The 19,691-nt window shown below is 37.4% G+C and overlaps 1 protein-coding gene across 1 annotated transcript; it reads right to left on the minus strand.

Moving 5' to 3' along the window:
- Window positions 1-4,620: 4,620 nt before the first annotated feature.
- On the minus strand, window positions 4,621-15,095 carry LOC126810133 (cytosolic Fe-S cluster assembly factor NUBP2 homolog). The gene is made up of 8 exons (XM_050535123.2): window positions 15,044-15,095; window positions 13,793-13,905; window positions 12,837-12,925; window positions 12,169-12,278; window positions 10,909-11,063; window positions 9,521-9,631; window positions 9,129-9,198; window positions 4,621-8,623 (listed from the first exon to the last, which is right to left on the minus strand). The coding sequence occupies exons 1-8, from the start codon at window positions 15,057-15,059 to the stop codon at window positions 8,481-8,483; spliced, it is 807 nt and encodes a 268-aa protein (XP_050391080.1). The 5' UTR covers window positions 15,060-15,095; the 3' UTR covers window positions 4,621-8,480.
- Window positions 15,096-19,691: the final 4,596 nt, after the last annotated feature.

The following is a 19,691-nucleotide window of genomic DNA, read 5'->3' on the forward strand; positions in this document are numbered from 1 at the left end:
ACAAGAGTATCTGTGATACACATTTAATCCGTTTATATCAAAAGATTTTTTTGCCATCACCATATGGCGATGTACTAGAATAGCAATAGTTGTTTTTATTTTATTTACAATATAAATATTGTTTTTATGTTATTGTTGTATTACACGTTTTGTGTTAATCAAATTTAAATCCTTTAGCACTTCATATAGGTATATATTAAACAGGCTTTCGGCAAGAGGTAAATCTGCTTATTACAGGTCTTTCTTTTTTAGGCCTTAGGCCTGGTGTTATTATAAAAAAGCAGTGACTGAACCTAATCAATGTCAGGCTCCATGCTTTAAAGAGAAATCCTGACTTGTGAAGTTATTTAGGTGGGATTGCTCAAACTTCCAGGGTTTTTATTGTACACATGGAAATACAAAATATCACACGTTGTATTTTCAGTAATTTTACTGTACATATGGAAATACAAAATATCACATGCTGTATTTTCAGACTGTCTAGAGTAGTTTCGTATGGTTTAAGTGCTAAAGGATTGTTCAATTTATAGGTTTTGTTTAATATTTATTATTAAATTGTACATTCCTTAGATATAATCAGATGAGATTTATACATTACTTTCATCATTTAATTTAATGTGAAATGAAATGGAATGGGGTTTAACATCCTACTGTGCAGCTCCGACTGGGCTACTGAAGACGGGCATATACGCCAAATAGTGTGCTATGAGGGAAATTTTTCCCGGGCAGTGGCACTAGGGTCTTCTCTTATATCAAATTCCAAATTTTACGTGCACGTCCATGTGTACCCGGGACTTCGGTTTTCCATCCAACCCGAACAAAAGAAAAAAATATGCAACAACCCTTGTTGACACCCCGGACGACTTAACTGCTGTGGGCGTATGTTTTGTTGCCTGGCAACCTATCTTTTAAACAAGAGCTATACACATATAACATGTAAAACTATGTATCTTTCCAATAGTAGGACGTTAAACCCCATTTTATTTCCTATCGGGTCAACTTTGTAAATAGTAACTCATTTAAACATACATTATGCAAGAGCTAAATCTGCCTATTGCAGGCCTTTCTTTAGGCCTTAAAGTTATCTAAATTATTAATTAGACATTAATTAACTTATTCAGACCATAATCAACTCTGGATGGCATCAGATTTCTCTGATATTAAATAGATTAGAACAGTTTAGCCATATTTTGATTTAAGCCAAAAATAGAGTAGCAAGACTTACATGTAGCTTGAACAACCAGTACGGTGGTTGAAATTATTACACACGTCTTGTCAAACCTTCAAAGGCTAATATCTTCGCTCGCAATAGAGTAATTTGAATGAAATTTTCAAATTATTCATCTTACATTATCTATTTTTGAACTATTTTTGCAAGAATGGCTAGCTCTTTATCTAAATCTTACATAATGTATGTTTAACCATTTCAGGTCCATGATTTATAAACCGATTGAAATACTAGTATGTTTTTTTGGCGGTATATTTCACTTTTAAACTAATTGTTTTCGATGCCAAAGAAAAATGATATTGCCATCTTTATGCAAAGGCCAATCCAATTTCATCTTGGGTTCTTGACGAATAAATAATGTGATGTGATGAAGATTCTGCCATATTTTGATGTGACCGTGTAGTTTATGATATATAAAATATTTTATAATATAAAAGTTATTCACTGACATTAAAATGTTGTTGTATTTTGCCACAGGGCCCTTGAGAGGAAAAAGATGTGCTGGGACGAGACCTTGCATCCCCCCCCCCCCATTCTAACGCTAGTCATATCTAGATGATTCACTGTGACATTGCGGTAAACCGAAAACTTTTGTACATACTTATATAAGCTTCAAAGGAATTCATGCATAATTGCCCATTTCAATTTTGAACTTTGATAATCTCGTGAGGCCTGTTTTGTCAGTCCTGTCTGGTCACCGATTCTCTGCAATTGTTGTGACCACTCAAGAGGAGCCACAGTTGGCTCGCTAGCCTGGAGGTCGGGTGTTCGATCCCTTCATTGGTCGAGAAAGTTCATCGAGATTTTACGGCGTGGTTTCCCCTTGTCAGTGGTGCAGAACGGAGGACCTGGCAAGGTCCTGTGTACACATTGGCGTGCATGTAAAAGATCCCTTGGCAGTTGGAAATCGATATAAGAGTAGGCCGCAGCGCTGCTGTCCGGGCACACTGTATGGCATAAGCCTGTCTTCATTAGCCCAGTCGGAGCAGAACAGTAGGACGTTAAACCCCATTTCATTTTATTTCACTGCATAGTTCAAAAATCCCAGAAAAAAGTGAAAAAATTTGTACTTAAAACTGCCTTCCCACGTACGAACTGTGTGACTTGATGATATATTTCGAGTAAAAACACATTCAAATCTCACTTATCTATCAAAAGTTTGCTTCAAAACTCGCTTGAAAGATTTAAAACTTGAGAATACTACCCCATGCTGCGATAATCTAGTTATATCAGCCTTGTTTTTCGCAGGACCTCATTAGGACAGAAAATGAAATGGGGTTTAACTTCCTACTGTTCTGCTCCTATACTGGGCTTATGAAGACGGGCATACGCCATACATTGTGCTATGAGGGAAATTTTGCCCAGGCAGCGGCACTATCGCCTACTCTTATATCGAATTCCAACTGCCAAGGGATCTTTTACGTGCATTCCAATGTATACACGGGACCTCGGTTTTTCGTCTCATCCGAAGGACTAGACAGCTGTCCTTGTCAGGCCCTCCGTCCTGCATCACTGACGAGGGGGAACCACACTGGGAAATCTGGATGAACTTTCTCGGCCAATGCAGGGATCGACCACACGACCTCCAGGCTAGCGAGCCAGTGTCCTATTTTTAGATTCTATTTGTGGTTATTTGGTGTCCATAAACCATAAATATCAAAGCTTTAGTAAATTCTTGGAATATCCTATGCCAACTTCTTTCTCCACCGTTTAATCACAGGGTCTACTGTACTAAATGTGACCAGCTCCTACGAATCCAGGCGCTTGTTGCACAACTTCATTTTGTACTACGGGCACAAAAGCATAAACTGTATGCCTTTTTATTGTCGTGAATGAGCCGAACTACAGATGATACAACAAATTTAAAAGGAATTGCATTTTTGGAAAAGTTTTAAGCGCTGGACTATTCAAATCTGCTGCCAGCTCTATTTTTATAAAAATGACCAAGAGCCTGGTTTTGTGAGAGCAGCTCACAAATTTCTCACAATTCTTATCTATTGAATATCAACACATGGTTTTGTGAGAGCAGCTCACAAATTTCTCACAATTCTTATCTATTGAATATCAACACATGGGCGCGGTGATTGAGATCGCGGCGAAATGCCACTGCAAATGAGAATTTCTACATTGAGTTTTAAAAGACGTAAAAGATATCGTAGACAAAATGACTGTCCAATGATATGGGGTGTTTTTTACTCTTACGAAATGTGACATCTAAGACTAGTTTATACATGCTGTCGGTTGGTACATGCTATGATTAAAATGTAAAAGTCAATGTAGAAACCACAAGTTTAACACTTAGATTAAAGTTATAATCATTTTTAATGGATTGATGAATAGTCCGACAAAGGGGAAGCAATGACATCTGTTTAAGATTAGATTGATGAACAGTCCGACAAATGATTAAGTCAGTCAATCAAGACAGATTAAGAAGTTAATCAAGGTAGGTGTATAGACGGTATAACACGATAAATACGTTGATCACTTAATTACCTAATTAATCCAGCCTATTATCAACGATAATCGGGTTGAGTGGTAGTTATACACTCAGTAGACTATATTAATTTTGGAATTTTGAATATTATTCACCATGTCTTGATGTCCGGATATTGGCGAAATCCCATCACTGCGTCGGGTATTTTTCTGGTAGGACAGAGTCTCTCTCTAGTTTCCATATATATCAAATACGCCATACTTTTATAATAAATGACTACCCAGTGTTCTCAGAATATCAACACATGGGCGTCCAGTATTTTTCTGGTAAGATATAGAGTGTCTCTCTACTTTCCATATATACCAAATATGCCATACTTTTATAATAAATGACTACCCGATAAATACTTTTGTGGAATGTACCTTTAAAAAAGTCAGAGTTGGTTTGAAATTATTTACACATAAATCATGTGAGATACAGATAATATCAAGTCCAAGAGAGAGAGAAATGGGGTTAAACGTCCACTCGACACAAACTACGTCATTTCGGGAATAACATATGGTTTAAAGGACCTAAGTCCATAACTCAAAATCCTCCAAAATCTTCGACATCGAAAACACGAATTATTGGTCAATTTAAATCAACATTGATGATGTAAACTTACCGGGAAAAGATGAGCTTCTGATATCCGATATTTAAGATAAAATAATTTTTTTAACATTGGTACACGAATCGTGTACCATAATGCGCTTCAGCCCCAGTTGTATTGAGAGACTCGAGGGACGAGGCTAGACACATTGCACCAAATCAAATGGAGTTATGTAGACTAGAATAACTAGACGCTAGAAATTTGCACTCGATTGAGATTGCTGACTTATTTCGCCGAACATAACTGATTTGAAATTGGAGTAAAAACGGAAACCATTAAATGTGTTTATATACATTCATATTACAGCATTATATGCGTTGCGACCCACTTTTGTGAATTTCTAGGTCCCAAATGTTAGCGATTTAGCTCCTTTAATTTTATTTCAATAATTCACTTGCACGTAGGGGTCTTTAGCAGTGGGAGGAAACCGGAGGTCCTGGAGAAAACCCACGAGGTTGGACATACAACCGGGGAATCGAAACAACCCCAGTTGACTCAGTGACAGGCCTTATGACATAGCACACATGTGCTAACTATTTGACCATCCGACACCCCTATCAAGCCTAAACATAATCTGGTCGTGTATAAAACTATTTATGAAAACATCTTTTAAAGTTTTTTTTTATCAATGTTTAATTATCTTAATGTTTTAACAACCAATGAAACAATTTGAAATTAAGAACAACATTTTAAAAATAAATTCTTGAATATTTAAACTGGACAACAGGCCAAATCAATTTAAATTTTAATTCTTTAAGTTACAATTTCATATTTTTAAGTTATATTTTTAAAATGTATTAAAATAAAGCCCTAAAAAAGATGGTATCTATAAACAGGGAATAGGAAAACAAGGGAGGTAATTGTGTTATTATTTCCGGGGTGAATGGTTTTTAAGTGTGAGAATGATACCTATGATCGTATAATAGTGAGTTGATAACCTCACTTGACACAAATTAGGTCATTTCGGGAATAACATTTCAATAATTCGCGTGCACGTATTTTCTTTAGCAGTGGGAGGAAACCGAAAGACCCGCAGATATCCCACGAGGTTGAACAGGTGAACCCTACTTCTTGTCACGTACAAGCAGGGAATCGCAACCACGCACACGCGTTAACCATTCAACCCCCTCCCTTCAATGAATAGTCCACTTGAGTTTAAGGTTTTTTTGCCGGAAGAAATACAAAACAAAACTATTAACAGATGTTCCTGAAGAATAAATTTTTTAATTGATTTGGCCACAGAAAATTATTTCATTATTGCTTTTAATATTTGTGCTTATCAATATACCCCAGGTGATAAGCATCAATATACCCCAGGTGATAATTCATCAATATACCCCAGGTGATAAACATCAATATACCCCAGGTGATATAATCATCCATATACCCGCATGTGATAAACATCAATATACCCCCGGTGATAAACATCACTATAACCCAGGTAATAAACATCAATATATCGCAGGTGATAAAAACTAATATACCCCAGGTGATAATCATCACTATGTCCCAGGTGATAAACATTAGTATACTCCAGGTGATATAAACATCAACATATCCCAGGTGATAATCATCAATATTCCCCAGGTGATATAAACATCAATATACTCCAGGTAATAAACATCAATATATCCCAGGTGATATAAACATCAATATACCCCAGGTGATAAACATCAGTATATCCCAGGTGATATATTCATCAGTATATCCCAGATGATAATCATCAACTACCATAGAGCAACTAAATGACTAAACTACTCAATAATTAATTAATATCAGTGTGCATAGAATTTCATATATTTGGTATTAACCCATTACCTGTGACAACAGTCCAATATATAGGTCATTTCATGGTTATCCAATCTTTGAATGGCATTTAGTAAGTAAACACATTAAAATAAACAGTTCTATGGATAAAAATTACTGTATTTCCATTAAAGCTATGTTTCAACAAAGGGTCACTGTCCTAAGTGGTTTCATTAATGTTAAGATTGTACATAGTATATATATTTTGTGCTTGATAACGACAAGAGAATCATTGTTGAAACGTAGCTTTAATAGAAATACAGTAATTATTATCCATAGAACTGTTGTTTATTTTTTGGGAATTTAAGGCCATGGATCCTTCATCTGAATGATTGAGGAATCCCTTCCAAAATACAATATTGTGAAAGTTGAATCTCTAAACATCTGTATTTACAAAGTTATGATAAAATGAAAATTTGTTCAACATTCGACATCCTCTGTTGACGATATAAAGAAACCAGTGCCACCTACTGTTGGGTAAATCTCTTGATCAGCCTCTTGTTATTCCAACTGAATCCAAGCGTACTGGTGACATTTTGGTTTCCTAATTAGATTTTAAATTATTAATACGAGAACATTTTCATGTGGATGAAGTCGTGAAAATTTAATATCGTCCAACAAATGGATGATTGGCTCCAGTATCTTTAATTATTTTACATTAATAATTCAACATCAATTATACAGAAATCCAACATGGCAATAAATGAACAAAAACACATATTAAAATTAAACAGAAAATGTTAGTCACTGATTCCAAGTATACATTGTTTGGAGATAGAGAGAGAAATGGGGTTTAACATCCGCTCGACACAAACTAGGTCATTTCGGGACTAACATATTTTATTTCATTTATTCGCTTGCACGTAGGGGTCCTTAGCAGTGGGAGAAAACCGGAGAACCAGGTGAAAACCCATGAGGATGGACAGACGATCCTACTCCTTGTCACATACAACCGGGGAAACAAAAACATGTCAGTTGACTCAATGACAGGCCTTATGATACAGCACGCACATGCTAACCATTCGGCCATCAAACCCCCCAACTTTTCTCAGATTAATCCACAATATTAATCTGCCTATTGCAAGTCTTTCTTCAGGCCTGAAATGTTATCTAAATTATTAATTAGACATTAATTAACTTATCCAGACCATAATCAACTCTAGATAGCATCGCTAGCCAGCGATATTTACTGGATTAGGATCCGATTAGCTGCTCAACTTTCATTCATAGTTTGAAACTAGATAATGTAAAGGGAATTTGCTGAAAATTTCAGTCAAATTGATCCACCCTGAATCAAGTATTTGGCGATTGAATTTTGAGCCTAGCCTTGATCATCATTATTTAAGTCGGTACGATAAAAAACATAGTCTCGATTATCCATTTTTTTTTATTTAATCAGAAGCAGAAGACTTTAATGAACGGAATTGAACCATATCTGGACTGATGTTACTTTTGGAGATTCAACTTTCCCAAAATCCTAATATGCAAATGATTCAAAGTCCTTTGAATGGCCATTCGAGACTTTAACATAATTCAACATTAGAACTGCAACAAGATAATAAACAAAATAAGAAACGTTTCATAAAATTTCAACAACTCAAGTCATTCAACCTAATTGTACATTTTTCAGAGAATATCAAATTTTCCACGACTTAATCCATGGTAAAATGTAATCAAATATCATCTCTAGATAATCATCCAGCTTGGAGTCCAGTCTAAAGATAATCGTCCAGCTTGGATTCCAGTCTAAAGATAATCTTCCAGCTTGGAATCCAGTCTAAGATAATCTCCCAGTTTGGATTCCAGTCTAAGATAATCTCCCAGCTTGGAGTCCAGTGTAAAATTATCCCATGAAGTGGAAAGTATCTTAGTTTTTGTCTGGAAGTGCACATGATTGGTTTTATTATGGACCCTATACTGTATAAATATGGACCACGGTTTGGTGGACCCTATAACCTATAAATATGGTCCACGGTTTGATTTACCACATGCTATGACTGGTCTTACCATGGACCCTATAATCTATAAATAGGGTCAATGGTTTTATTTATCACTGCCATAATTAGTTTTATCTAGGTCTCTAATTCATAAATAGTGTCCACAATTTTGTGTTTAGCACTACATGATTGCTTTTATCTAGGTCCCTAATTCATAAATAGTGTCCACAATTTTGTTTAGCACTGAATGACTGAGTTTATCATGGTCCCAAGTTGATAAATAGGGTCCACGATTCTATTGACAAACTTAATGACTGGTTTTATCATGGGGCCTATAATCTATATAAATAGGGTCCAAGGTTTTAATTAGCTCAAATGATGATTTTTGACAAGAAACCGTGAAATGATCCATTCACATTTTTATATTTAGGGTAAATCTCGATCGATTGCCATTAATTTTTTGACCAGTTTGTTTATTGCTGCCATTGTCGGAGAAGATGAACACTTATCGGCGAAACTTTGTCCTTCTTCCAAACTCTGAGTTAACTGAGGATCTAGAGGAATACAACCTATAAATAATAAAAATATCAATTATTATACAGAGAGAGAAATGGTATAACGTCCACCACAGAGAGAGAGAGAGAGAGAGAGAGAGAGGGGGGGTAAGGTCCCCTTGACACAAACCAGGTCATTTCAGGACTAACACATGGTTCAATTTTATTTCAATAATTCGCTTGTCCGTAGGTGTCTTTAGCAGTGGTAGGAAACCTGAGGACCCGGAGAAAACTCACGAGGTTGGAACATCCACCAGACAAAAGAGACAGAGACACACAGAGAGGCAGAGAAATGGGGTTAATGTCCACTCGACAAAAACTAGGTCATTTCGGGACTAACACATGGTTCAATTTTTTATTTCAATAATTCGCTTGCGCGTAGGGGTCTTTAGCAGTGTGAGGAAACCGAAGGACCCGGAGAAAACCCACAAGGTTGGACTGGTTACCCTACTCCTTGTCACATACAAGAGGGAACGACAGCATGGCTCCCTGATAATAAATAATGTAAAAGGTCACTTACCCAAGAAAGGAACTTCTGATTGTTTAGCTAATGCTTCTCCACCACCTTTAGAAAATATATTTGTACATTCCTGAAATATTAACACTTTCACTATTAACAATTCATCAAATTTAAAAAATATCATTCTTTAATTGTTTCAGAGAATCAGGGTAGTCTATATTTACATGTACCAGGTGCCAAAGTGTTAACTGGGGGTAGTCTATATTTACATGTAGCAGGTGATAAAGGATTAACAGGGGACAGTCAATATTTAAATACACCAGGTGCCAAAGGGTTAATTTCAAATAGAAAAATGTTGTGACTGTAAAAAGCTGTGAACAGGGTTAACGACTGTAAAAATCTTTATTTGATTGCTAGTTTATAATATCACCATGTTGTTACATGTTACTTACTGAACAATGTGGACAGACAAATCCACTCATGTTCTCTATAATACCAATTACTGGAATCCTTGTCTTCCTACAGAACGTTAATTCTCTTCTAACATCACCCACGGCAACAGCCTATAAATAATAACATCACAATTATACATCACCCATGGCAACAGCCTGTAAATAATAACATCGCAATTATACATCATCCATGGCAACAGCCTGTAAATAATAACATCGCAATTATACATCACCCATGGCTACAGCCTGTAAATAATAACATCACAATTATACATCACCCATGGCAACAGCTTGTAAATAATAACATCGCAATTATACATCACCCATGGCAACAGCTTGTATATAATAGAATCACAAATGGTTTAAACATATTTTATTACGATAAAGCAGAATGATTGGAAAAAAGTTACAGATACTTACAAAAACATCATTTCCTTCATAAGTAAATGAAATTATTCAGGGTGGTCAAGGGCCATAACTCTGAGAGTAATTATCAGAAATCAATAGGATTCTTCATCACATAACTATGAACAATGTGAATAAGTTTTAAGTCAATGGGATAACAATGTAAGCCTCTATAGCTAAAGCCTTCATGAGATTTTTCAAAGTGATAAAGGGGCATAACTCTGGTAGCAATTATCAGAAATTACTGAAAATCAATAGAATTCCTCGTCTCATGAAAATAAACAATGTCTAGAGTCATTTAGCTGGACTAATGGGGCAAAGAGAACATGTGACCACATATACAGCCAAATTTTTAAGTCTTAGCTTTGATTTCAGTAAATGAAATGAAATGGGGTTTAACATCCTACTGGTCTGCTCCTAAACTGGGCTAATGAAGATGGGCATAAGCCATACAGTGTGCTAAGAAGGAAATTTTGCCTGGACAGCGGCACTACGGCCTACTCTTATATCGAATTCCAAATGTCAAGGGATCTTTTACATGCACACCAATGTGTACACGGAACCCCGGTTTTCCATCCCATCCAAACAACTAGACAGATGTCCCTCTGTCCGGCCCTCTGTCCTGTATCACTGACAAGGGTGAAACGCCCCGGAAAATCTGGATGAACTTTCTCGGCCAATGCAGGGATCGAACAATCGACTTCCAGGCTAGTGAGCCAGCGTCATACCTGCTTAGCCACCGTGACCCCCTTTCAGTAAATGAATCTTTGCGAATTCTCATCTTCTATACTAATATTTGTGACTGTCGTTTGTCTGTCTGTTCGGGGTTGGCGGCTACACTAGGTTTGCCCCGAGTCTGAAATTTGGGGTATAGGGGTAGCTCGGACCGGGGAGTAACATAGGCCAGGTGGCGTTAGTCTACCACTTCCGGTTATGACCCCCGAGTGAAGCCGGGCATTCTTCTAGTATCATGTATATTTTACCTGTGGTGTTGTGACGAGTATGGCACCATCAGGATTATACTGTTTTAAATTCTCCATGACTGTTATATGTTCATCTGATGTTCCAGGGGGTGTGTCTATTATCAAATAATCCATGTCTTTCCAATATACATCATTTAAAAACTGTTTGATCATTGCTATAAATAGACCAATATACATCATTGCTATGTATATTGCTAATATACATTGTTTAACAACTGTTTGATCATTTCTATAAATAGACCAATATACACCAATTAATGTTTGATCATTCACAACGAAACAAAGAAATGCCATGTGCTGATAGTACGAGAAGGCATATATTTTAAATGGCATTTAAAGAGAGAGAGAGAGAGAGAGAGAGAGAGAGAGAGAGAGAGGAATGTGGTATAACTGTCCACTCACACAAACTAGGTCATTTTGGGACTAACACATGGTTCAGTTTTATTTCAATAATTCGCTTACACACAGGCTTCTTTAGCAGTGGGAGACAACAGGAGGATCCAGAGAAAACCCACGAGGTTGGACAGATGACCCTACTAATCGTCACGTACAACCGGGGAATCGAAAACCATGCACACGCTAATAATTCGGCCATCCAACCCCAAACCAATGTGTACACAGGACTTTGGACCAAACGAATATACGTTGTGCTTTGCCAGGTTCTCTGTCTTTTACGTGCACGCCAATGTGTACACAGGCCCTTGTTTTTTCGTCCCATCCGAACGACTAGACAGCTGTCCTTGTCAGCCCCTCCGTCCTGCATCACTGACAAGGGGGAACCACGCCGAAAAATCCTGATGAACTTTCTCGGTCAACAAAGGGATCAAAACCTCGAGGTTAGTGAGCCACATTTAATTATACGCAATCTGGTTAAAATACAGATCCTATTTCGTTTCGTTTTTTATAGTTCAACATTTTGTTTTACTTGTCTTTACTACACTAGGATCTGGAAGAGTTGTTATATAACCCACATTCTGGTTGTTGTGAGGGATTAGCCAAAGAAACGGTCTGTTTTTGGTGTGAGGTGCACCGAACTGTGGGTAACCCACTAGAAACATCGATGCTGATTGGTCAATCAAATGTCTGACTTTATAGGGCCAAAAGCTGCTCGTATGGCCTCTGACGCGACCTTCAACTACAACCGGTCAGAGCTTCCCGTAGTTTAGGCCATCGAAAGTATATATATAAAAAAGAAACCAAACAGATTAATTTTAGTGATAAGATCAAAAGAAATTATCTATATAAGATTTGTGTCCCAACCTGTTTTCTTTGGTCCTCTCCATACAACTGCATCATTTTGATTGTCCAGTAAAAACGATATTGACATAATACCTAGTGTCTGTTCTTTATCTACAAATACTGGTAACCAGCTGAAAATATACAACAAAAAAAAACAGGCCTTTAACATCAACACAATACTGGTAACCAAGTTCAAGATCAAAACAATACTGGTAACTAAGGTGTTTAACGTCAACCCAATACTGGTAACCAGCTGAAAATGTTGAACACAAACACACTACTTCTATCCTATCAACATATTTTAATGTTCTAAAAGTTTGTTAAAAGTTTGGTTTAAAAAAAAAGTATACATGTATTGCGTTTTCTGTCCAGATTTTAATCTTGTGAGAGAGGGAGGGAAATGGAGGTTAACTACACTCAACACAAACTAGGTCATTTTGGGACTAACATATGGTTCAATTCTATTTCAATAATTCGCTTGCACCTAGGGGTCTTTAGCAGTGGGGGGGGGGGGGGCAACCAGAGGACCCAGAGAAAACCCATGAGGTTGGACAGGCGACCCAACACCTTGTCATGTACAGCCAGGGAATCGAAACCCCGCCAGTTGACTCAATGACAGACCTTATCATACAGCGCGCACATACTAACCATTAGGCCATCCAACCCCCTTTTTTGAATCTTGTACCTACCCTTCAGGACACTGGTGAATATCTTGATTGGAAACATTAAACATTTTCGGAATACTTGGTCCACATAAATCTACGTCCAATATACCAACCTGAATACAATAAAATTAACATGCCTAAATACTGCACTAAGATGGAGAATCATCAAAATATGGAACTATTTAAAACTTAATTATTGAATTAAAAATATTTTCATTCTAAATAATTTATATTTACAAATAGGGGTAACCATTAAAAATTAAGACATGCCCCGAGTAAACCGACTGAGCTAATGAAGACGGACATATGCCATGCAGTGTGCTATGGGTGATATTATGTCTGGACAGCAGCGTCTTGTGATGTGTAACTCCAGGTGTTACTAACAAATTTTGAATTTATTACATCACTGTAACCCAGGGGGGATCACGTGGCTAAGTGGGTAAGACGCTGGCTCGCTAGCCTGGAGGTCGGGTGTTCGATCCCTGCATTGGCCGAGAAAGTTCATCCAGATTTTCCAGCGTGGTTTCCCCTTGTCAGTGATGCAGGATGGAGGGCCTGACAAGGACAGCTGTCTAGTCATTCGGATGGGACGGAAAAACGAGGTCCCGTGTACACATTGGCGTGACGTTAAAGATCCCATGGCAGTTGGAATTAGATACAAGAGTAAGTCGTAGTGCCACTGGCCAGGTAAAATTTCCCTCATAGCACACTGTATGGCGTATGCCGGGATGCCCGTCTTCATTAGCCCAGTTTAGGAGCAGAACAGTAGGACGTTAAACCCCATTTCATTTCATTTCTGTAACCCAGGTATCATTTAATCTTGTGTATCTAGCACTAATTTCTTTCACATTCGTTTAATATCAAATCTTTGTTTTAAAATTCGTAAAAATCATTTAAAATTACAGTACTGTACTTGAAATACATGTACGAGATTATGTCAGGATTTGTAACCTATAAAAGACAATGTTGTAAAATCTTACTTTGTGACCAGCATCACGTAAACTTAATGCTATTTGTGTAGCTACAGTACTTTTTCCCACTCCTCCTTTCCCTGATAATACCAATATAACATGTTTTACAGTTGACAGGTGATCTGAAAAACAAACAAACAAAATTAAAGTGAGAGAGAGAGAGAGAAAGAGAGAGAGAGAGAGAGAGAGAGAGAGAGAGAAAGAGAGAGAGAGAGAGGTGGGGTTTAAAGTCCTATCCACACAAACTAGGTCATATGGTTCAATTCTATTTCAGTAATTTGCATGTGCGTAAGGGTCTTTATCGGTGGGAGGAAAATGGAGGACAAGGAGGAAACCCACAAGGTTGGACCGGTGACCCTACTCCTGGGAATTGAAACCATGCCAGTTGACTCAATGCCCCATATATTCTCGCAGGAAAGGAACTAACAGTCAGTTTAGGTAGAAAATCGTAATTTACTCCAAAACGAGCCGGTTGGTGACTTGGTTGATTGCCCGTCAGTCTGTCCACCGAGGGCTGGGCTTCGCACTCCTGGAGCCGCCCCTGCCCCCACATACAAAATTAAACACGATTCAATAATCTGTAGATTAGGGAGTCGTGGTCGCTGCATGATTAAGGTGTTGGCTCAAAATCAGAGGGCTCTGGTTCGCTCCCGTCGTTGGCCAAGAAAGTTCCTCATGGTTTTCTGGCTAGGTTTCTCCTTGTCGAAAGTGCTGGACAGATGACCTCGCAAGGAACAATGCCTAGTTGTTTGGATGGGACAAAAAAAAAACATACGTTAAAGAACTCCTGACAGTTGAAATTTAAAATTAGATTATGATAAATAGCGTGATGTAAACACACTGAGGTGCGTAAAAAAAATTTGTGTACCATTAACCAATGGTAAAATGTTTATTTTCATTTTGTCTTATATTGGATATCAGAAGCCCATCTTTTCCCGGTAAGATCACAACATCAATGTTGATTTAAATTGACAAATAATTTGTGTTTTCAATGTCGAAGACTTTGGATGATATTGAGTTAGAGACTTAGTTACTTTAATCTCAACCAATGCCGCATTTTCTTCAGTAGTAAACAAGTTAATTAGAATTAGAAAAAAAATTTAGATTTAGATCTACCGAAATATGTCATATAAAGAATTTTGTCATTTTAATAACTTTGATAAACAAAGATCAACATGAATCATACGTTGCCATCTTATTTTAAGTGTCTATAGCTAAAACTTTTGTAAAACAAGTTTTACAGTCACAAAATAAAACTACCTCTGGGCGCAGACATCTTGAAATTTAGCTCTCAGTACCGACGAGATTTTGCGAGAATTGTTATAATAACAGGTGTACATAGAAAAGACATTTCATTGAAAGTGTCGTCTTTGACTTGAAAAACCACACACGATGATGGACTTCCTAGCAGAAAACAGTGTTTATTTTTATGGCATTTCTATCGTATTAACAATCTGTGCGCTTGTAGCAAGCACACGATATACAATGAAGAATATTTTGAAGGTTTGGGGTGGCGAGAAGCAGATTAGCGATGCAGACGACAGGAGGGAAAATGAGTTGGATGATGGCCGGGGGTCAGAGGGTGACGATGAAGCTGAAGACGAAGCCGGGCGTAAGGGACCTTTTTTCTACTTTTGCTTTATTTTTTCTTTGCTTTTAATTTTATTTCTTGGTTCAACCGAATTTGGTGTTCACATAGTTACTTTAGTAACGAAAATATGAGAGCCTGCCCTGCCTGCTCTCATATTTTCGTTACTAAGTCTAAAAGTAACTAGCTAGTGTTCACAATGTCAATAGTGAATGTTCATTTGATTCATGACAACAATTGTATGGAAAATCAATATTTCAGATCGTTTGGAATTTGATTCATCAATGAGATTCTATTTTCTACACATCATCACTTGTCGAAATAGATTATTCATAGCAGCAATCTTTCATTTCTGTTTTTACCTGTTTGATCAACTGATTTTTTATCGCAGTACAATTACAAGCAGGATTCTCTTTAGTTACTTTAGACTTTAGTAACGTAAATTGTATCGGCTCTGCTCTCTACTACGTTACTGTCAGCTCCTAGTACGGTATGAAAATAAGGCTTTTCCCTTATCTCGGTGAATCTAAGGCAATTTGCAGAGCCGATACAATTTACGTTACTAAAGTAACTAGATTCTCTTAACAGATGAAATAAATTTATTTACTGTCTGAACCATTGTAAGTTTTAAACAGATTTCTTTGATTATGAACAAGCTACTTTGTACTTTACTTTGGTTATTATAAACTTACCTGTCTGTTTGAAATCAACTCCCTTTCAGTAAAATCCATTGCACAACTAAATATCCCAACGAATAAAAAAGTTCTCTCTTGACAAATTTGACTATTTCGACTGAATGGAACACAACAATGCTTTCGTCATGTGTTGGACGAAACCAATGCAGCTGTTGCAGGGGTGGTTTAATCTTGACAGATAGTTTGACAACCACGCAATGAAAACAAACCGCGATCATTACGATCGTTTGAGTTTGGTCCACGAAAAATATGAACTATTACTAAGGTAATTAGCCTACATATATAGGAGATTTATATTGAAACCATTGATCGCCAGTCTATCAGATTTTATTCACAATGAAAATATCACTGATTGCACGGATACTCGTACATGTAAAAATAAAGTCATATATAAACTAAAAATATCTTTATATCATAAATAATATAACAAGGGTCATGAAGCTCATCTGAAGTCTCCGAGTGTATTGTTAATTTGATAGCATTCTTTCGATCAAATAATAACTGCTTCAAATAATTAAAACAAAATATTTCAAACGGTAAAGTTATAAAATTTGCAGAGATTTTACTAGAACTAGAATGTAAAAGATGGCAAAAAAATAAAAGAATATGGACAGTTATGTGTGTGAACACTCAAACTCAATGCCGAGCCAAGACTTATAGCTTATTTTTAAACCAAACTTGAATTGTCATAAAATTACCCCTTATACGAAATGATAATAATGATATCTCCCGAAGAGTGACATAATCTGCTTCCTATTGGTATTTTTCTGTGTCAGAAGTTTGTGGGATTTCAATTTTTCAAGAGAGAACTTATTTATTCTTTGGAATAATTAGTCATGCAATGGATTTTATTTAACGGGAGTTGATTTCAAACACAGGTAAGTTTATAATAACCAAAGTTAAGTAGTTTGTTCATAATCAAAGAAATCCGTTTAAAATTTACGATGGTTCAGACAGTAGTACGATACATTCTGTCTCCATTCTCATTCTCACTCTCAGTCCAAGCCCAAAGTTTAGCACTTTAACTTTAAATATGAACTGTAGCATTATAACAAAAATGAAATGTCACCCACCTGGCCTTGAAAGCAAGGAACTGCTAATAATAATAATAGAGATTTTGTTAAATCCTACATGTCAGTTGGCCCGTACAGTGGCGTACATACATTGTAGTACATAATCCAATGACATTGGCAATGTGCATGTAATCATTTCCACCATGAGACATTTCAGGTTCTATTATTGTTTGGAAAACTTTATCCTGTGCGTGAAACCATAATGTCCGTAATTGAGTCAAGCGGCGCGGTTTCAATTCCCTGTTTGTACGTGACAAGGAGTAAAGTCACCTGTCCAACCTCGTGGGTTTCCTCTGGGTCCTACAGTTTCATCCCACTGCTAAAGACCCCTACGCGCTTAATCGAATTATTGAAATAAAGTTGAAACATATATGTTAGTCCCGAAATAACCTAGTGATTTCCGAGTAGACATAGACCTCATTTCTCTCTCTCTTTCTTTCTCTCTCTCACTCTCTCTCTCTCTTTCTCTCTCTCATTTGGGGGATCACGTGGCTAAGTAGGTAAGACGCTAGCTCGCTAGCCTGGAGGTCGGGTGTTCGATCCCTGCATTGGCCGAGAAAGTTCATCCAGATTTTCCGGCGTGGTTCTCCCTTGTCAGTGATGCAGGATGGAGGGGCTGACAAGGAAAGCTGCCTAGTCGTTCGGATGGGACGAAAAACCGAGGTCCCGTGTACACATTGGCGTGGACGTAAAAGATCCCATGGCAGTTGGAATTCGATATAAGAGTAGGCCGTAGTGCCGCTGCCCGGGCAAAATTTCCCTCATAGCACACTGTATGGCGTATGCCCGTCTTCATTAGCCCAGGTTAGGAGCAGAACAGTAGGACTTTAAACCCCATTTCATTTCATTTCATTTCATTTCTCTCATTTGGATGGGATAAAAATCAAGTTTAAACTGTGTACACATGCTGCGCGTACAGTAATAGAAAATATGCAGATGAAATTTGATGAGTAGTAGAGTGACAGATTCGGTTGGGTGGCCGAATGGTTAATGTGTGTGCATTGGATCAGATGGTCTATCATTGGCTTGGTTTCGATTCCCCACTTGTACGTGTGACAAGGAATGGGGTTGCCTGTCCAACCATGTGGGTTCTCCCTGGGTCCGCCGGTTTCCATCCACTGTTTAAAAGTAAAAACCCCTACGCGAAAGCGAATTATTGAAATAAAATTGAACCAGGTTAGTCCCAAAATGACCTTGTTTGTGTTGTGGGCGTAAAACCCCCATTTCTCTCTCGTTCAATATAAACAGCCATTGATGATGTAAATTGAACCGAAAACACACAAGTGCTCAAATTGTCTGAGAGTTTTTTTTTCCCTCAAGAAATCAATGTGAAATTATAGTTCATGTTGATAGATGAAGACATATTTGATGGACACATCTATGATGAGCATTTTGATGGCTTCAGAAATTAATCAACAGGGCCGTCAAACAAACATGTCCACATACATACATGTATCATTGATTTCACAGAGGCCCAAGAAATTTAAGTTTACATTTCATCAATATTTATTATCTATTCTTGGCCATTTCCTTTAACTTTAAAGATTTTGTTTTGATTTTTTATGTAGCTCTTTAGTGATTTGTTCAAATCAGTCCAGAAGTATTTTTTCAATATGTGCTGTGATTTTGCCTCTATACACAGGCCTTGTAATATAGTGATTTTAGTTGAAACTGACAAAATGTCAGGCACCATTGAAGTTAAACCTGTGCACGCGTGACTGGCATTTTTTTGAAAATATAAAATCTGTTCATAGCCTAATCCACAGTTGTCACCGTTGGTTACGAATTTGGGGGGTTGGATGGCTGAATGGTTAGCGTGTGCGTGTTGTATCATAAGGTCTGTCATTGAGTCAACTGACGTGGTTTCAATTCTCTGGTTGTACGTGACAAGGAGTAGGGTTGCTTGCTCGCTTGTCCACCCTCGCGGGTTTTCTGTGGGTCCTCCAGTTTCCTCCTACTGCTAAAGACCCTTATATGCACAAGCGAATATTTGATATAAAGTTGAACCATATGTTAGTCCCGAAATGACCTAGTTTGTGTCGAGTGGACATTAAACCGCATTTCTTGATCTCTCTCTCGATTATGAATTTGAAAATTGGGTTTCATTTAACAGTGGAACCACTGCACAGCACATGTTCGACAGTTATTAATTTTTTATAATGAATACCTCTAAAGTTGTTAAAAGTCTGTTAATTAAGTGATAATAAGAATATTATTACCCTAAATTAGTCATTGTCCATGATTAATGATCAGGCAAGAGATGTGATAATTGATGAATTAAGCTCACATGTTGCAGGGTGTCAATCTATTATAGTCCCGTAAACATGTAGGCCTATATTTAGCAAGTTTCTTTTAATCCTCAACTGTCAGTGAACAGGTGCTATATATGAATAATGGCTCTAGAACAATTCATCCCTGGACAACTCGTCCCCGAGGACAATTCATCCCTGGACAATTCGTCCCAGCATTATAAGTCCCCTAGGACTATCTGCCCCCTTTGGCTATTCATCCCTAAGGACAATTCGCCCCAAGAATAGTTAGCACATTAGTAT

The sequence above is a fragment of the Patella vulgata genome, chromosome 2 (assembly GCF_932274485.2).
Source record: "Patella vulgata chromosome 2, xgPatVulg1.2, whole genome shotgun sequence".
Classification (NCBI taxonomy): Eukaryota; Metazoa; Mollusca; class Gastropoda; family Patellidae; genus Patella; species Patella vulgata.

What these genes read in the sequence shown, in the direction of transcription:
- LOC126810133 (XM_050535123.2), bottom strand. An exon ending in ATTCACCAGTGTCCTGAAGG is followed by an intron (nt 12,279 to 12,836) that starts GTAGGTACAAGA and finishes GTATATTTTCAG; the next exon opens with CTGGTTACCAGTATTTGTAG. An exon ending in TTGTCTGTCCACATTGTTCA is followed by an intron (nt 9,199 to 9,520) that starts GTAAGTAACATG and finishes TTAATATTTCAG; the next exon opens with GAATGTACAAATATATTTTC.